At 58.6% G+C, this 17,351-nt stretch overlaps 5 protein-coding genes across 5 annotated transcripts; 4 read left to right on the top strand and 1 right to left on the bottom strand.

Moving 5' to 3' along the window:
* Nucleotides 1-472: 472 nt before the first annotated feature.
* SLS55_005781 (uncharacterized protein) lies at nucleotides 473-1,784 on the bottom strand (the record flags this gene model as incomplete). Its single annotated transcript, XM_066777223.1, has 2 exons — nucleotides 473-1,643; nucleotides 1,705-1,784. The coding sequence occupies 2 exons, from the start codon at nucleotides 1,782-1,784 to the stop codon at nucleotides 473-475; spliced, it is 1,251 nt and encodes a 416-aa protein (XP_066633065.1).
* A 1,251-nt stretch (nucleotides 1,785-3,035) lies between these two features.
* SEC14 (cytosolic factor, phosphatidylinositol/phosphatidylcholine transfer protein) lies at nucleotides 3,036-4,238 on the top strand (the record flags this gene model as incomplete). Its single annotated transcript, XM_066777222.1, has 4 exons — nucleotides 3,036-3,218; nucleotides 3,271-3,320; nucleotides 3,374-3,503; nucleotides 3,561-4,238. 4 exons carry the CDS (start codon nucleotides 3,036-3,038, stop codon nucleotides 4,236-4,238), a joined length of 1,041 nt encoding a protein of 346 aa, XP_066633064.1.
* A 1,392-nt stretch (nucleotides 4,239-5,630) lies between these two features.
* On the top strand, nucleotides 5,631-9,619 carry SLS55_005779 (uncharacterized protein; the record flags this gene model as incomplete). The annotated part of the gene is made up of 4 exons (XM_066777221.1): nucleotides 5,631-5,912; nucleotides 5,997-7,334; nucleotides 7,746-9,407; nucleotides 9,500-9,619. The coding sequence occupies 4 exons, from the start codon at nucleotides 5,631-5,633 to the stop codon at nucleotides 9,617-9,619; spliced, it is 3,402 nt and encodes a 1,133-aa protein (XP_066633063.1).
* A 440-nt stretch (nucleotides 9,620-10,059) lies between these two features.
* Nucleotides 10,060-11,589, top strand: SLS55_005778 (uncharacterized protein; the record flags this gene model as incomplete). Its single annotated transcript, XM_066777220.1, has 5 exons — nucleotides 10,060-10,573; nucleotides 10,685-10,777; nucleotides 10,836-10,934; nucleotides 11,016-11,257; nucleotides 11,584-11,589. The coding sequence occupies 5 exons, from the start codon at nucleotides 10,060-10,062 to the stop codon at nucleotides 11,587-11,589; spliced, it is 954 nt and encodes a 317-aa protein (XP_066633062.1).
* A 3,487-nt stretch (nucleotides 11,590-15,076) lies between these two features.
* SLS55_005777 (uncharacterized protein) lies at nucleotides 15,077-15,915 on the top strand (the record flags this gene model as incomplete). The annotated part of the gene is made up of 3 exons (XM_066777219.1): nucleotides 15,077-15,128; nucleotides 15,232-15,681; nucleotides 15,743-15,915. 3 exons carry the CDS (start codon nucleotides 15,077-15,079, stop codon nucleotides 15,913-15,915), a joined length of 675 nt encoding a protein of 224 aa, XP_066633061.1.
* Nucleotides 15,916-17,351: the final 1,436 nt, after the last annotated feature.

Raw genomic sequence — 17,351 nt, 5'->3', positions numbered from 1 at the left:
GACTTGCACCTGATGCGGCTGAACGCAATGACCAGCCACTCTTGATGTTTACTGTTATCTTGATGTAAGTTATTTGTTTAGATGACCGAACTCCTGCCATGTTATCCCTTTACCTGACTGAACTCCCAAACTTGGTAAGTGAAATTTCCCATCCTCATTGTTGAGGCTCCTACAAGTATGCTTTCCAACTCCTATGAACCGAACGCCCACCGAAATGTCTTAGCCACTGTCCCGCTGTCCCAACGTCCAAGAACAAGAAAAGCAAGATGTAGTATCTCTCACTCTCCAAGTGTATGAAGGAAGTCGTCTGCCCGGTCATCGACGCCGTAGATTTGTCCAACGCAGCCCCATCCTCGGCTGTAAGATGCGCAAAAGTAGGTATCTGGGGGGTATGCGAGAGTGGCCACACCATCGAAAGACCCACGTGAGAACAGCTTTCAGTTCTCTGACCATCTCATCCATCCTTCGTCCATCACTTTCCGCGGAGCGGCACGACGGGCCATACCTCTTCCGCGTGCGCCGCTTCAAACTTCTGTTCGCAGCGGTCCCTCATCTCAGCGGTGGTATGCACGTGATACTTGCAAAGGTTCGAAACGCCGAAAAAGGTGACCGTCTCTGAATCGTCGTCGCTGCCGTCATCATCGCAGTCCTCATTTTTCTTCGTCGATTTCTTCTTCGCCGGGGTTTCCCGCTTCTTGGAAGGCTGCGGCTGTGCTAGCGTTCCGTCTGTGATGGCACGCAGGATGCCAGCTAAAAGAATGACTTTACTAATGAGGCTGCTCTTTGGAAGGACTTTGAGTGCCGCTTCTTCTTCTGGGACAGCCGTAGGCTTCGTATCGACTTCGCTATTGATGGGGACGGACAGCGTGTCTTTCTCTTCATCGATGTCCTCGATGTGAACAACTGGGACTTCTTTTCCGTTCACCATCGTGAAGGTGGTTAGGCCGGTGGCACTCTTGGCTGTAGAACGGTCTGTTGTCAAAGCAGGTAAGCCGGGCACATGTCGAGCCAGCGCGCTTTCAAGGGCGCAAAGGATGTCCCAGAGGAAGGAGTTGGGTAGGTCGGAAATGACGCCCTCGTTGAGTGAGGGCATTACCTGCAGGACGAAGAAGGCGAAGAAATCCTGCAAGAAAACGTAAAGCCCGCATCTCTTTGGATTGATGTCCGGGTGGTTCAAAACCCAGCGAGCAGTCCGCTTCCACGTGAAGACCGTATCGACTACCGGCTCTTCGTGGTTGTTCTTGCCTGGGCTACTGAGCCGCAATGCCGATTGTCGGGCCTTCAAATGAAGGCAGTCAATGCAGTCGTTTTGAAGCTTCAAGGCGCCCATGCGATGGGCGAAGCAGAAGAGTCGAGCCAGCTCAGTTGTCTTTTTCTTTCTCACTTCGGCGGCGGAACAGAAGAAGCGTGGGTTTTCCATGTATGCCCTAAAAAGCGAAAAGTCGGCAGGCTTTTCGGTGGTGAGGGATAGGACCGGGATGGGATAGCCTGGGAGATCATCAGGGCCGACGTCGTCTTTCCGATCACCCAGCTCCTTCTTGAAGTAGCGAGAGTAGCGTCTTAGGAGTGGTGCGAAGCAGTGAAATCGTTCGGTGTCCGGGCCGGAGCCCACCCGGACGTCGACGGGGTGCTTGCGATCGTCACTGAAGAAGAAGTTATGAGGTGTGGGAGCAAGTGGAAGTGAGCAAAACCGGATATACGCACTCGAAGGTCGGTCTCTTCGGCTGCCTCTCGCTGCTCTCATGTGCCTCCGACGGCCTCTTCAGCTCCGGTGGGCTTGTCATGGTTCGGTATAAGTGTGATGAAGGCTTACGAGGGCTGGGTCAGCGGTCAGGATCGTGGTTGAAGTACCTAGTAAGACGGGGCACTTGCTCACGAGGCCGTCATATGGCGACTGCAAGAGCGCGCATGCCTGCCACATATTGAGAAGCGGGAAAGAGCGACGGCACGAACAGAAAGAGCCAATTCAGGAAGCATCGACAGAAAGCACTTTTGCCGCACGCTACTGACGGCCTCGTGAGCAAGTGCCTGCCACATGCTGAGAAGCGGGTAAGAGCGATGGCACGAACAGAAAGAGCCAGACCAGAAAGCATCGACAGAAAACACTTTTTCCGCACGCTACTAGGCATTGTCGGAAGAACAGCACTGATATCATCTCGTTCCTACAAGGTCTAGAATCTCCCTTGGAACTTGTAGTCAAAGAACGATGGCTTCGCCGACCAAATCCGGACGTCATGTCTTTCCCATGCCGCTCTCGACAGGGTTCTCCTGAGCCCGCTGCGAGATGCAGCTTCGGCCGGTGGGAGACAAATCTCGTTTGCAGAAAGTGGTGTTTCAGGCCAGTCGTCGATATGAGAGAAACGAACGAGCTACACAAGACATGTGAATGGATGCAAATCGGAGCCGCAGCACAGGCTCAGATAGGGCGCAAACACATCTCCACAAACAGATCAGCGATACAGATCAGCTCCTGTGGCGTCGTCGAGCCACGCGGACCTGCTACGCCACGCGTCCAGCACTCAATCTTGGGGAGCCTCATCTCGGGACACGGTGGCCTGTAAGCACAGACCCTGGCTAGGGTTAATAAATTTCCATCAGCAGGCGATCGACTGTGGAGGCCATGACGTGCGATGCATGGGGAAGTGAGAGACAGCGGCGGACAGGAGAGCGCACGGCGGGCGGTGGCGGGGCTGGGCTGGGGGGCGGCAGGAGCAGAGTGAAGATAGGGGAGGGCGGTGGGCGGACGACAAAGGCGGCGCTTGAGGGCAGAGGCGATGTCTGGCGGTGACGGCTGGTTTGGCGGAGAGAGGCGTGTGATTCGGACGGCGGGCGCACGTGCAGGGGCCCCTTGGTCTGCCGCCGACGAGTCCCCGCCATGGTAGCTCCTCTCCTCCCTATTTTGCAACACCATTCTTTCTTCCCCTCCACTCTGCCACCCGCGCCCGACAGCCCGCTCCCCGACCGCCTCTATTTAACCCTCCCGCCGCCCGCTTCGTTTCCTCCGTCCACCCTCCCCGCCCGCACCCAAAGTCACCATGGCCGAGAAGACGCTCAAGCTCAACCCCAAGTACGACGACTATGACTTTCCCACCATCCCCCCGGACCCGCTGTCCGGCCACCCCGGCAACCTCACTGCCGACCAGGAGAAGGCCGTCGACGACCTGCGTGCCGCGCTGGAGAAGGAGGGCGTCACCGAGCGTCTGGACACGCTGACCATGGTTGCTCCGCCCCGCTCCTTTGCATACTCCTCAGACGCTGACTCCGTCCCAGCTCCGCTTCCTGCGCGCCCGCAAGTTCAACGTCGACCTCTCCAAGCAGATGTAAGCCCCGTCTGACCCGCCCGCCCACGAACTGCGCCCTGACAGCTCCCCAGGTTCCTTGACTGCGAGAAGTGGAGGAAAGAGTTCGGCGGTGGCGTTGACAACCTCGTCAACACCTTCGAGTACACCGAGCGCGCCAAGGTGTTCGAGTACTACCCGCAATACTACCACAAGACCGACAAGGTACGTCAGCCGTGCGGCTGCCCGGCTCTGCGAACAATGCGCTGACCCCGCCTTCAGGATGGCCGCCCTCTGTACATTGAGCAGCTTGGAAAGGTCGACCTCAACGCCCTGTACAAGATCACCAGCCAGGAGCGCATGCTTCAGAACCTCGTCGTCGAGTACGAGAAGGTCGCCGACCCCCGTCTGCCCGCCTGCTCGCGCAAGTCGGGCCACCTGCTCGAGACGTGCTGCACCATCATGGACCTGAAGGGCGTTGGCATCTCCAAGGCCAGCTCCGTCTACGGCTACGTCCAGGCCGCCTCAAACGTCTCGCAGAACTACTACCCCGAGCGTCTCGGCAAGCTGTACATCATCAACGCGCCCTGGGGCTTCTCCGGCATCTTCAGCGTCATCAAGCGCTTCCTCGACCCCGTCACCGTCAACAAGATCCACGTCCTCGGCAGCGGCTACGAGAAGGAGCTGACTGCCCAGGTGCCCAAGGAGAACCTGCCCAAGCAGTTCGGTGGCACCTGCGAGTGCCAGGGCGGCTGCGAGCTCAGCGACATGGGCCCGTGGCAGGACCCTGCCTTCACCAAGCCCCCCAAGTGGCTGAACAAGAAGGACGACGCTGCCATCCAGAACCCCGAGTCGCTCTCGGGCAGCGCTGGCGTCCCTGAGGGTGGCGCCGCTCCCGCTGCCGGTGCTGACGCCCCTGCTGCGGACGCGGCCAAGGAGGCCGCACCGGCTGCGCAGTAAAAGACGAAAAAGGCTTCGTTTAGAGCTTTTTCTACGTGTCGTTTTCGGGCGGTTGGGCAGTTCTCATAGAAAGAGAGGAGCGTGGGTGTTTTTTCCTTTTTTTACCCTGTTGATAAATATACAATTGGCTGCGGCGTGCGTGGTATGGCGACGGAGTCGGGGTTGAGGAAGGAGCACGTGTGGACAACGGAACGGGGAACTCTTGGATTTCCTAAAAGGCATTAGCAAAACAACGAAGGGAGGAAGAAACGCTCGAGGCGCACGTGTTTCGTGTGTTCAGAGGGCATAGCACAGGCATTCAATCAAGATAGATGTTTAAACCTACCTGCATGCCATTTGTATTGACAACGACAGGAGCACTTGCTCGTGGATCCAACTGTATGTCGTCCGACCAATGGCACTTAGGCTTGCCAGTATATACGCGAGGCAATAACAATATTATCAACATAAATTTACAGGCCGCTATGTCAATGCTATAACAGAAGTTTGTTTGACCACCCCATCATCCCTCACGCGGCCATACCTTACCGTTCACGTCCCCTCTACCGCTGCCTCAACCGCCTCAACCTCTCCTTGGCGAAGCAAGCGTTATAGCTGTGCCCGCACCGAAGGCACAGCAAGCCCCACCCGTTCTCGACGCCGTTCCGCGTGCCGCAGCGGCAGCACCGCCACTGGAACGGAGGCTCGGCGCCTGCCTCTATGTCTTTGCCGGCGGGCGAGTCACTATCGAGTACCAGGGCTGTGCAGGTGTAGGCGCTGCGGCGGCGGAAGACGATCCGGAAGAAGCGGACGACGGAGAAGAGGATCGGCATGGTCACTGATGATTTGTTTGCTGTGTTGATTGTTTTTCTTATTCTCCGGGTTGACGTGTGTACAGTTGTTCTTGTTGTTCTTTTGATCTTTCGTCCAAGATGGCTTGGGTGGTGGCCGGCACAGTGGTTAGGAAGTGGAATGGGGTGTGGGGGACTTACCTTTCTTTCTGAGGCTCAGAGCTGGCTACCGGAGCCGTGGTGTTGAGTGCAGACTTGCATAGTGGAGAGACATCGATCTCTTATGTAGATAACGGAGCAGAGTGGGCTTTGTGCTCATGAGTGGGCTATTTTGAGACTCCTTTGTCTGCGCGCTGAACAATATTCTTGTGTATGGCCCCTTCCCCCAAGAGTACTGAACAATGACTCTGTTACTCTGGACAATGAGCGGACAGGGGTTGTATATCAAAAGCGTGACGCGGGAGCTTGGAGAAGGCCATCGATTCAAACCACCGCCAATTTGAAGCAGGCTTCAAGACGGGAATTGGTCCTAGCAAGTGCTTACACGAGTGCATTATTTGGCAATCGTATACTTACTAGTCAATAGGTTATCCCCTTCTTTACCCAAGAGACTACCACGACGATGGGCGTTGCCGACATTCCAAGGGAGAATGAATCCGATATCCTAAGGGAGAATGGATCCGATATCCTGATGGGGAACGGGTCCGACTTCCCAATCGACCTCGACACGGACGGTGACTGCGACATCTCGATGAGCGACGACTCCCCTTCCGCTTCCAGCAGCTCCAGCAACTTCAGCGATGCCTCCTTCATCCCCGACAGCGACTCCTCCTGCGGGACCCCTCCCATGGCCACCAGTTGGGATGTTCCCCAGCGCCCCAAGCGCCGGGCCGCCCTTACAAATGTAAGTCCCCTTCCACACCATCCGCCCACCCACCCCTCCCTCACCGACCCCTCAGTCCCGCTTCCCCTAACCATAGGCATAGAGATTGAGATGCTTCTCGTCTACGAGGTAGAGGCGGCGAAGGCCGACTACGGCCTCACGGGTCCGGCAGCGGAGCCCGACCAGAAGGATCAGCGGGTCGTATTGATGGTCACCCAAGCGCTCCGGGACGCCGGCGTCGACGTGAGCGCGGAGCCGGAGAGGGAGCCTGAGATGAAAGAGTTCGACGACGGCCCCGAGGCGCAGCACGCGAACTTCCGCGACCCCGAGGCGCAATACACGAGCTGGGAGATCGGGTGTGACATGTCTGCAGGTGACATGCATGCTTCTTGGGAAGCCATATTTGGCGCGACGGGCGGACCGCATAGCGAATACTGCCGGTGCAGGAGGGATGGAACGCAAGAATGGGGGAGCACGGAGTTCATGAGGCATCACCGGGGCAAGGGAGAGTACGGCTTCTTCGGGCTGGAGCTGCGGAGCCCGAAGTACGTATGCGTGGGAGATGCATGGCAGGATGACGTGCGGCGCATGTTGAACGCGTTGCATGAGCTATTCGACGACCGCGCGTTTGGCGACAGCTACCGTCTCTACTCGCACGACACGACGGGCGTCCACGTCCACGTGGGGGTGGGCACGCAGGCGGACAGGTACAGGCTGCCGCTGGAGTCGGTCAAGAGCTTTATGCAGCTGGCGACGGGGTTTGAGCGCATCACCGACGAGCTGCATGCGGTTACGCGCTTCGACTCGCGCGGGGCGTATTGCATGCCGCCATCTCAGAACTACGTTGGGATAGAAAGCGGGGTGGACGTGGAAGTGGTCGAAGGTGCCGGGAAGCTCAATAATATGCTTCGTCGGTGCCAGGAGATCGAGCAGGTGGGGCGTGTCGACGACATGCCAGGCTTCCACAACCGTCAGTCGGCATACAATCTCCAGAACCTGCAGACCGACGAGGATGGCGAGTTCTCCGCAGGGTGCCTAGGGACCATCGAGTTCAGACAGCATCGCGGCACGCTGGAAGCCGCCGAGGTCATGGCGTGGGTCGAGGTGGCGACGAGCATGGTCCGCTTCGCACACAAGACGGCCTTGACGGGCAACATGCTGTCGGTGGTCAAGGGGCATGCGTATGACCCGCAGATGGGCTTCGACCCGTTCCTGCGCATGGTTGGCGTGGCCGACAAGACGGTCGACTACTACGCCAAGTCGTTGGAGGCCGGGTTGGACTGCAACGTTCGCGAGCAGAGCGGTGAGCTGCGCGGGTCGCGGCTGACTGCGCTGACACATGATCTCGCGCTCCGTCGCCAGCAGCAGAAGCGGCCCGTCCGCGTCACGCAGGCCATCATCCTGCGTCTGCTGTCGGGCGACTACGGGCTGCCAGAGGAGGTGGTAAGTCAACTCCTGCGGGAGAAATACCCCCCCGTCGGCGCAGCATCGTCGAGGTTCAGGTGGAGTGACTGGTGGTGTCGCTAGGTTAGAATCAGAATAAATGAATCGTTGTTGCCGAATTAAGTGAATAGTTGTTGCCGGTGTTGTTGTTGATGTTCGGAGGAAGGAGCCACGAAACTGCCAAGTGGCTGCGCATTCTCGCGCGTCCCTCCTGGCCCTGTCCCTGCTCTGCCCTCGCTCCCGTCCTGTGCCCGCGCTCTTCTGGCCACGAGCGCCCAATTGTTGTCACCAAACCTGCCCTCTCGCCTTGTCTCGTCTCTCTTAGAGTGGAACATTGCGTCACCCATGCAGCCCTGTTGGTGGCGCCGTCAGCACGCCTGAGCCCCAATCATGCCGCCCGCCCGCTTCCAGCAGAGGCGGCTACTGCCCTACATCCTCATCACCGCCTCCGTTCTCTTCCTCTTCTATTTCCTCCGCGCCCCCACCCAGCCCGACCTTCCCGTATTCTCCGCCGGCGAAGGCCAGCGCCAGCCGCTCCAGAAATTCAACTGGGCCAAGCGCAAGCAGCATTACCCCGTCAAGGAGTTCCGGGGCCTCCCTGAGGGCAAGCCGAAGAAGCTGCCGCCCGTCCAGTTCGCTTTTGGCAAAGAAGACGCCACTGCTGCCACGCTGCGTGAGAAGCGCCGTGGCGAGGTCAAGAAGGCCTTCGAGAGGTCGTGGAAATCGTATCGCGACAATGCCTGGCTGCAAGATGAACTTGCCCCCATCTCGGGGACCTCCAAGTCGACCTTTGGCGGCTGGGCCGCCACGCTCGTCGACACGCTCGACACCCTCTGGATCATGGGTTTGAAAAAGGAATTTGACGAGGCCGTTGCTGCCGTCGCTCTCATCGATTTCTCCTCGACCAGCGTCGACGAGGTCAACGTGTTTGAAACCACCATCAGATACCTGGGCGGCTTTCTCAGCGCCTACGACCTGAGCGGCGACAAGCGGCTGCTGAAGAAGGCCGTCGAGGTGGCCGACATGCTCTACGTTGCCTTCGACACCCCGAACCGCATGCCCATCACCCGCTGGAACCCCATCAAGGCCCTCGACGGCCTTCCTCAGGAAGCCGACCAAACCGTGCTGGTCGCAGAGATCGGCTCGCTTACCATGGAGTTCACGCGTCTGTCTCAGATCACCGACGACCCCAAGTGGTACGATGCCGTTGCCCGCATCATGGACATCTTCAAGGACCAACAGTCCCGTACCGACCTGCCTGGCATGTGGCCTGTCATGGTCAATGCCAGAGACGCCGACTTCACTACCGATCGCTCCTTTACCCTCGGTGGCATGGCCGACTCGCTATACGAGTACTTTCCCAAGACTTACGCGCTGCTTGGTGGCCTTGCCCCTCTCTACCGTACCCTCTACGAGGGTTCAATGAACACGGCCATCCAGCATCTCCTGTTCAAGCCAATGGTCCCTGACGGCGCCGACATTCTTGCTGCCGGCTCCGTTCGCACTGACGGCAAAGGCTTCGCCATGTTGCATGCAGAATGGCAGCATCTGGTCTGCTTCGCGGGCGGCATGTTCGCGCTGGGTGGCAGGCTTTTCGAGATACCAGACCATGTTACCATCGGCCAGAGGCTGACGGATGCCTGCGTCTGGACATACAAGGCGTTCCCTCTAGGCATCATGCCCGAAATTTCCCATCTCGTTCCCTGCCCGGACACGTCCTCGATAACGTCCACAGCTGATCTCCTCTCCCAGTCTTGTCCCTGGGACGAGGCTCTTTGGAAAAAGAAGGTCAAAGAGCGAATAGCGCGCACAGCCAATGTCGACCAATCGATCGCGCTGGACCGCTTGCAGCCGGGCATTACCGCCATCCCCGACCGGCGCTACATCTTGCGCCCTGAAGCAATCGAAAGTGTGTTCGTGCTGTACCGCATTACGGGCGCCCAGTCACTGCAGGCGGCTGCGTGGGATATGTTTACGGCGATTCAGCAGTCGACCCAGACGGATCTGGCAAACGCGGCGTTGGCGGATTGCACAGTGACGGATGGAAGACCGCCCAAGTTGGATAGCATGGAGGTAAGTGTTGTCCCCTTCGCTCCCACGCCCAGTAGGAACCGCCAAAGCGAGAATGGCTGTGCTGATTGTGCTCCCTATTGCACTCGCCGCAGAGCTTCTGGACGGCCGAAACGCTCAAGTATTTCTACCTCGTCTTCTCTGAACCAGATGTCATCAGCTTGGACGATTACGTCTTCAACACTGAGGCCCATCCGTTCAAGATCCCCAAATAAACATGCGTACCGTCTAAAGCCAATTGAAGAAGTTTCGAGTATTTCCTCGTGCAATGCGTGACTAATTTTCCCACTACAACACTCCATTGCTGAGCATGTGGGGGCCGAATTTGATGCAGATCCTCGCTGCGCCGCGGGATCGCTTGGCGCTGATCCTCAACGATACTTAAATACACCGCTGCGCCGCACCCTGATTGTAGCCTCCATCTCGCACTATCCGTCCTCACCATGGCTGGAGTTAGTTACGACAGGGTGGAGCAAACGGCGGCGACAGACACGACTGCTGGCAGTCCCGCCGTTGGTGGCGGCAGACGTCGGGAAGCAGCTGGCGCTGTTTCTCTCCTCTTCGTTGTTGGAATCCTGCCTCTGCCGTGTACTTTGGCGTCGTGCGCCATCCGTTCACGCCGAAGCAGGTGGTCTATGGATCTCGCAAGGTCTCAATGTTGGAGTATCAGGACTTCGGCTCGAAGGCCAGCGGAGCCCAAAGCCTTTTCACCATCGACCGCGTGTCTTCGCAAGCCTTCCCCTTCTGGCTAGCCAAGCTCATCGACACCATCTGGGACCTGTTGGTCGCCCGCGGCGTGCAGGTCGTCGCAAGCGCCCTCAGCTACGTCGTCCTCTCCAACGCCCTCCTCGGCACCATCCGATTGTCGCCCGTGCCCTACCGCACCTTCTCCGCCATCTCCATCAACGGCCCCTCGGTCGCCACTGTCGTCGCCTTGCTCCGCGACCTGGGCCGCCATTCGCGCCGCCGAGCCGTGTTTCTCTCCGCCTACAGCGCTCTTGCCATTGTCTACGTCCTGGCCATGCCGACTCTCCTCTCCACCCTGGCCGGCTACATCAGCACCGCCTCGGCGTACGTGCAGGTCCCTGACACCAACCAATATGTTCCCAACAGCGCCTTCGTGCCCGGCTTCTACTACGACGGCCTTCCTGGTGTGGAAAACGGGACTTGTATTTCATACAAAGACGCCGCCACCACCAACAATCGCGCTTCAACACAGCTGAACACATGTAATACTTTTGTTCGAACCTTCCCCGATCTCTGTGCTAACGCGGTTCAAGGCAACTCGACTTGCTGGACAACCGACCCGAATACCAAGGATGGTAAATATGGCTATTGGGATTATCTCCGCGAGCATCACACGGTCGAAGGCTGTAAGCACACGAATTGCCACTCGTATTTGCTCGCATTGCCTAACGCTGTTCCCTCCAGGCACCTTTTCCCGCAACGAAACGTATGAGGTAGCCGAGCTGGCGTACGATGAATTCGGCGCCTCTTGGGGCGAGCCGACAGGAACAGCAACCTATAATTGTAAGCAATTGACCTTCCTCTCTCCCGTCTGGGAGAAAGGTAATACAGAGAGAGCGAGACTGTCGACTGACACCCTCACAGGCAACGACACCTTCACCGTAGACTACGCCAGCATGAGCGACGCCTTCCTTGCCGCGCTCACCAACCTCACCCGGGAGACCTTCAACAAGTTCAGGTCCGGCACCTACTGCTATGGCGGTCGCGCCTACGACGACACGACCATCAATGCCAACACGGAGTGCTTGCCGGAGGTCGGCGCCGCCGGCAACTCGTCGAGTTATCGCTGGGGCTTCTCGTCTATGCTGAGCTCCATCGTGCTGATTGTGCATGCGCTTTGGTGTATCAGTTTGTTTGTGGTTTGGTGGGACTCGAGGTGGGGTGCCGGGGAGGTCATGGACGGAGGGTTGGATCAGTTGAGGGCGGTCTTTGCGGTTGCGGCGGCGGCGGCGGAGGTGACGGGGTTTAGTGCGGTGGACTTGGTTCGGGCGCCGAGGGGGGTGGTGGAGGAGGTTTTGGCTGGGGATGCTGGGCGACGGAGTGGTGGCGGCGCGATGGTGGGGGCTGAGCTCTTTGTGAGAGATGACGTAGGGAGGGAAGGTGAGGGTGAGAAGGGAGCCTTGAAAGTTTAACCTCGAGTTTATTGCTTCAGGTGTGAGTGTCAAGTGTCACCCTCAGGTCCCGGTGTTTCCACGGTGAGCCGCTGCCCTGCCTTTCTGGTCCTTCCCTTTCTGTCCACCCCCCACACGCGCACGCCGAATGAGGAACCCACCCACCCTCTCACCCACTCACCCCAAACGATCGCCCTGGCAACCCAGGTCTAGCGCACGAGGACACTTCTGCGCACGTACCACCCCTGCCAGATATATAAACCCTCCGCCCCCCTCAACCTGAACCTCTTTTTTTCCTTCAAGCTTTCTTCCTTCAAGAGTTTTCTCACAACTGAAAGAGCTTCAAACAAAAAAAAAAAAAAAGATGTCAAGACGCGGCATCTCTAAACAACGCGTGGTCAGTGGTCGCCCATGCCGCTAGCGCAAGCTGGCGTTGCTCTTGGGGAGCCCGGTGTTCGCACTGGGTAGGGGAAGGACCGCCCGCGGTCTCTTCCATTGTAGTCTCTAGTTTTAGCCAATTTCAGTCTCTTGTCTCATTCTCTCTCTTGATTTAACCTGTCCCCTTCCGTGACCTCTCTTGGATTTAACCTGCCCGCTTCCGTGACTTCCCCGCTCTGCTGCCTTCGCCACGCTGGCGTCTCACTTGCAGCGCTTTCCTTCGTCTCTGCATGCCACACGCCATACGCCTTCGTGTCACTGCCGGCATCGCGGTTTCGAGGTCGCAGAGGTGCGCCAAAGACATGCCGTTGCCGGGAAGACGACGACGCGGCTCGCTCCGTTACCCGCCATCAGCCACTGCTGCACGTCAACGGCCACCTCTGCTCGTAGCCACCAACATTCCCCACTGTTGCGCCTCACTATCAACCGAAGGTGAGGAGATGACCGACACGTCCGCGTTGCTCTTTCTATATCTCTGAATGTTACTCGAATTGGGACTGCGAGCGGACCTCTACAAAACCTCCACTTGCTTGCTGCTCTCGCACGACGCTGCAAAAGACGATGTGCACAGGTCTAGCCGAATGCTAGAGCTGGTACGCATCATCAATGCTTGGATAGAAGCTGCCAGATGGAATTCCTATGCACCATGTCCGGTGATGCGATTCAGCGCAACCACTAGCCACCTAAACGCCTGGGCCAATGCAAAGTCGGCGGCCGGTGAGGCTCGGACTGGGACATGACGATTGGCGGTCAAACGTCACCACGTTCCAACGCCTGGGGGCGCACGTCACAAACTGACGTCTCAACGGTGCCTGAAACCAACGATCCCTCGACCCGCCTGAGCGGATTTTGCGACACATCCCGTTACCCAGCCTCGCGGTTCCGCTGCCGAAGCGGTAGCTTCAGACAGAAGCTTAAAAGAGAGTCGAAATCGAGATGATGATCTACACAAAAAAGCAGCGATCGAGGTTCCACCGCGCAAGTATCGTCCGGGGATTTACCAGCGTATCCGCTCTTGGAAAGCCCGGTGGGAAGGTAAAATGGCGCAGCCCTTGCATTATTGCCATGGGGAGACATAGCCAAAACAAAGCATTGGGTCGTGGCCTTAAAGGAGTAGAGAGGGCGGCCTTGTAATGCTTGTAACTCCGGTACAACGGGAGTGTCTGGAGAGGCGAGGTTGGCCGATCATAGAGGGCACTGTAAGGCAGGGAACAACATGCTGTTAAAAGGAGAGGGAGGACAGCTACGAACAGCGAACAGACACGTCAGCATGCGGCTTCCGGATTCGATCTGGCGGTGTGAGGGCGAAGATTAGGGAGTTGGACGCCAGCGGCAGCCGGCCAACGTATACAGGATTTCTGGCTGGCTGCATGATGGCGGTGGCAGAGCGCAGTCCCTCTTGACATCAGTGCGGCGGCCGACGGACAACACGACAAGTCTGAGGCAGAGGGGCTTTCGGCAAACAGTGCTGAGAAGCAGCGTGGCACGCGAGCGCGACAGCACCGCAAGCCCCATACGCCCATACGCCCAGCTGATACGGCATTTGGCGCAGGTGGCGAGCATCGCAATCTGGTGATGGGTCGACGGGAGTTGAGATGGAGGGCGAGCGGCGGCATAGAGTATAGCCGAGCGGTGAGAGAGCCGCACTGCCGCACGCGCAGAAGCTCTGGCCAGCGCCCTCGGCTAAAGAGACGACGGTTGCTCTTTGTGGAAGGCGAGGCGCACGACCGTTTGTCTATTTGTGGCGGCACCAGTCATGTCGACGACTGCTCCTCTGCCACAACGAAATGACGACAGCCTCTTTGAGCGGCGCCGGCAATGCCTGCTGGCGGTCGCGTGCCTAGCGAGCCCGGCGATTGAAACAACGTGGAGGGGTTGCGTAGGATCAACAAGGTGTTGCTTCAGCTTGATCACCGTATGGCCGTTACTACACCAGATGAGCTGCCACCCACGACGCCAGCGCCCCGCCCACGCAGGGCGCGCCCGGTGACGCTTCAGCCGCCGCAAATTTTCCTCCGTGCGTTGGAGATAGCCGGTTTCACATGGCGTCAAGCGCACGCTGGCACATTCGCGTGTCAATCCAGCTGTGCTTGTGGTGTTGACTCCAACGCTGCTCAGCATGAAACACTATGTCCGGTCTTATGCCGATTGCATTCCTCTGCGGGCGACAGCGCGGCTGCGGCAATCAGGTGATAGCGCGAGCAGCAGCGCAATAAGGTTGGCCGCGCAAATTGGCCGGGCGTGTTATCGTGCGTAGCCCTTTGGCTCAGCTCTGGCTCGTATCTGCCGCGCACGCCCGACGAGATCGCCCGGGTCGTCTCTGGGTGGCGGCGGCTGCGATGGTCGGGCGGCTCCTAGTGAGATCGAATATTGAAATTGAGAGAGGCACGAATGCGCTCGTTCTCGCTCCGCACCTCGACCCGGCGCGGCGGCGGGCGGGCTCGCAGCGCTCACAGGGCTCGCGGCGCCGAGGCGGCATGTCGGGCTGCGCAGGTGGCGGGGCGGCGGCGGCGGTGCAGCTGCAATTGCTGGGACGAGACGAGTAGATTGCAACGGTGCGGCCGTTGTGGTGGGCGTTCAGGTAGCAATCGAGCATGGCGGGCTAGCGCGTGGCGCCGGCAGCCGGGGGGAGCGGGCGTGATCCCTGACGAGAGGTGGGCGCTGCACGCAAGGCCCAGCACAGAGCCCCTGGCGGCCCGCCGATATTGGAGGCCGATCGCTTCATTTCACCGCGCTCGTTCTGGCTCAGCCTGTACTGGCCAGGGTCCGCGCTGCTCGCGACTGAAAGACCGTCAAAATCCCACATCACCAGCTGGTCCTGTCCAAAGACCCCGCGCCCTCTCGCTTCCCCTCCTTCCGCCCCGGCACCACCACGACCTCCGTCCCCGACCGTGACCGTCACCGACCATCGCCGCCGACCATCTCCACACCCGCCCGCAGGCTCACCCCGGTCCTCGAAAGCCACCCGCGCCGCTCACTCGCTGCCCTACCAATCCCTCCCGCCCATTGGCTGCGCCTGCGCCGACACTGCCTGCGGCTACGCTGTTCCTGCGCCGGAACTGATCGGCGCTCTCTGCACCCACAACCACCCTCACAATGGAGGACGACAACAGGATATCAATCACCGTCTGCGGTGACGGCGGCTGCGGTACGGCCTCTCTCGCTCCAATTGCAGCTGTGCCGCCGCATGAGCTGGCGCAGCCCGCCCAAACACACGTCCAATGGCAGCTAATACGTGGTGCGTGGTACAGGCAAATCCTCGATAACCCTGCGCCTGGTCCGCAGCGCATGGACGAACGACTACGACCCGACCATCGAGGACTCGTACAGCGTGACGCGCACCATCGACGGCCAGACGTACTACCTGGCGCTGACGGACACGGCCGGCCAAGAGGAGTACCGCGGCCTGTGGGCGGCCAGCAACCTGCGCAGCGATGCCTTCCTGCTGGTCTATGACATCACCAGCTCCCAGAGCCTCGAGGCCCTCGATTACTTCATGGAGATGATCGACATGGAGACTGACCAGCGCCTGGACAACGGCGCCGTGCCGCCCGTCAAGATTGCCGCCGGCAACAAGTGCGATCTGCAGAGTATGCGCCAGGTCACGAGCCAGCAGGGCCTGGAATGGGCGCGAAACCACAAGTGCGGCTTCATGGAGACAAGTGCACGGGAGATGGTCAACATCGAGGAGACCTTTGCTCGTAAGCCTCCCTCCACGCATGGAGAAAGAACAACCGTCAGACTCTAACCCCAGTTTTGCAGTACTGGTCCGCCGCGTCATCGAAGCTCGCCGCATTCACGCCATGGGCACCGGCTCCGCCGCCGCGCAAACCGCCCCGCTCCCCCCCAAGGAGAAGCGTATACCTGATCACGACGATGACGAGACAAGCGTGCGTGGCAAGAAGCGCTTCTGGTCGAAACTCAAGTGCTGGTGAACAGCCACCTCTGAAGGAACGGATCCAAATGGAACAGCCAGGAATACGGAATGCCTATATGCTTTTTACGGTCGAAGACGGTCGACATACGCGTCCAGTACAGAAAGAAGATACCCGGACATTATCATACCGATCATCACGGTTTCTCCCAACCTCCGGCGTCCCTCCGCCTGCGTCTTTCCCTCGCCGGACTAATCACACGCACGGGGACTTCCCATTTCCATACACACTTTCTTTCCTTTTTTCTTTCGTGCTCTATTCTCTCTGTATTACCATGATATCCACTGAGAGCTGCCATGAATACTTGCTGGCGGGGCTGGGCTCTTTTACTGCGTATGTGTGCTTTACTGCCCTGCAGTCCATTATTGTATCCACATCAACCTGCATTTCTTTTTGCCGTCATTTGCGGGTGTTTTCGGTATGCGCCTTTTTCCCCCTCTCCCCTGTACAAGCGTATAGATGATGTGGATACCGGAGCCTGTTTCTTTGCCCTACCGCACATCTGTCATCTTCTCCTTCATTTCTCAGTTGCTCGAAAGCATGGAGCTGGCGTAATATTTGCTAAGGTGTAAGGATGGACGGCATGGCAAAAGCCTGATATGCATGCGGAACTGGAGAGCGGGTCCATTTCCGAAACTGTATTCGATGGGGGATGAACGAAAGGATGGCCCATGAGCAACACAAGCTAGCGGCAGCGGATGCACAAGGGACCGGGGAGGTATAATCTTGCAATCATCCTCCATCTACTGTTTCCTAGAGAATCAGTGGGGTGGATGCGTGCATGGGGAGAAAGAGCACCGCTGCCGCCGTGAGCTCAAGACGGCATCGAGGATGGGAAGACGGACCCAACGGAGCGAAGCTGGACAAAAACAGAGAATTGCACAATGGAAGCTTGTGAAGATGCCACCCGTCATCGTCACCGTCATGGTCCTGATCCTTCGTGTCTTGCACGTGTGTGTACTTGCCAATCGCAGCCGCTCAGGGCGCCACCGGGTGACAGTTCCGGGCAGTATCAAAGTCTGTCCGCTCGGTCGCCCAACCACCATCCGAGTCCCGAAGCCTAAAGCCCTCGTCCGCGTGGGTCTCTGGTACCATTGGACCCCAGGTCCGCATGGGCACAGCTACAATCCGCCATCAAACGCCGGCATGTGCTGATCGTTCGCAATAGCACCTAGCCAACAAGTTGTTCGCTTTCGTTCGCACCCACTTGATGATGTCGAAGCATATGACAGATCCCCCGCCCGTTGCTCTTACTCGCGCGCCGAGTTACGCGACAACTCTATCGTGCAAAGAGTCAGGAGACCGCATGAACCGCGATCGCTGCGCCACGCACACACGGACGGACGTCATGTGTGAGACACGGGTGGATCTTCGCGGGCTTTCGAAAGCTTATTACGCGCGCGAGCGAGCGAATAGACTTTACCGCCCTCGGCCAA

Source organism: Diplodia seriata, assembly GCF_021436955.1.
Source record: "Diplodia seriata strain FDS-637 chromosome Unknown scaffold_5, whole genome shotgun sequence".
Classification (NCBI taxonomy): domain Eukaryota; kingdom Fungi; phylum Ascomycota; class Dothideomycetes; order Botryosphaeriales; family Botryosphaeriaceae; genus Diplodia; species Diplodia seriata.
The sequence above is the reverse complement of the archived record's forward strand: the minus strand, read 5'-3'. Positions and strand labels throughout refer to the sequence as shown.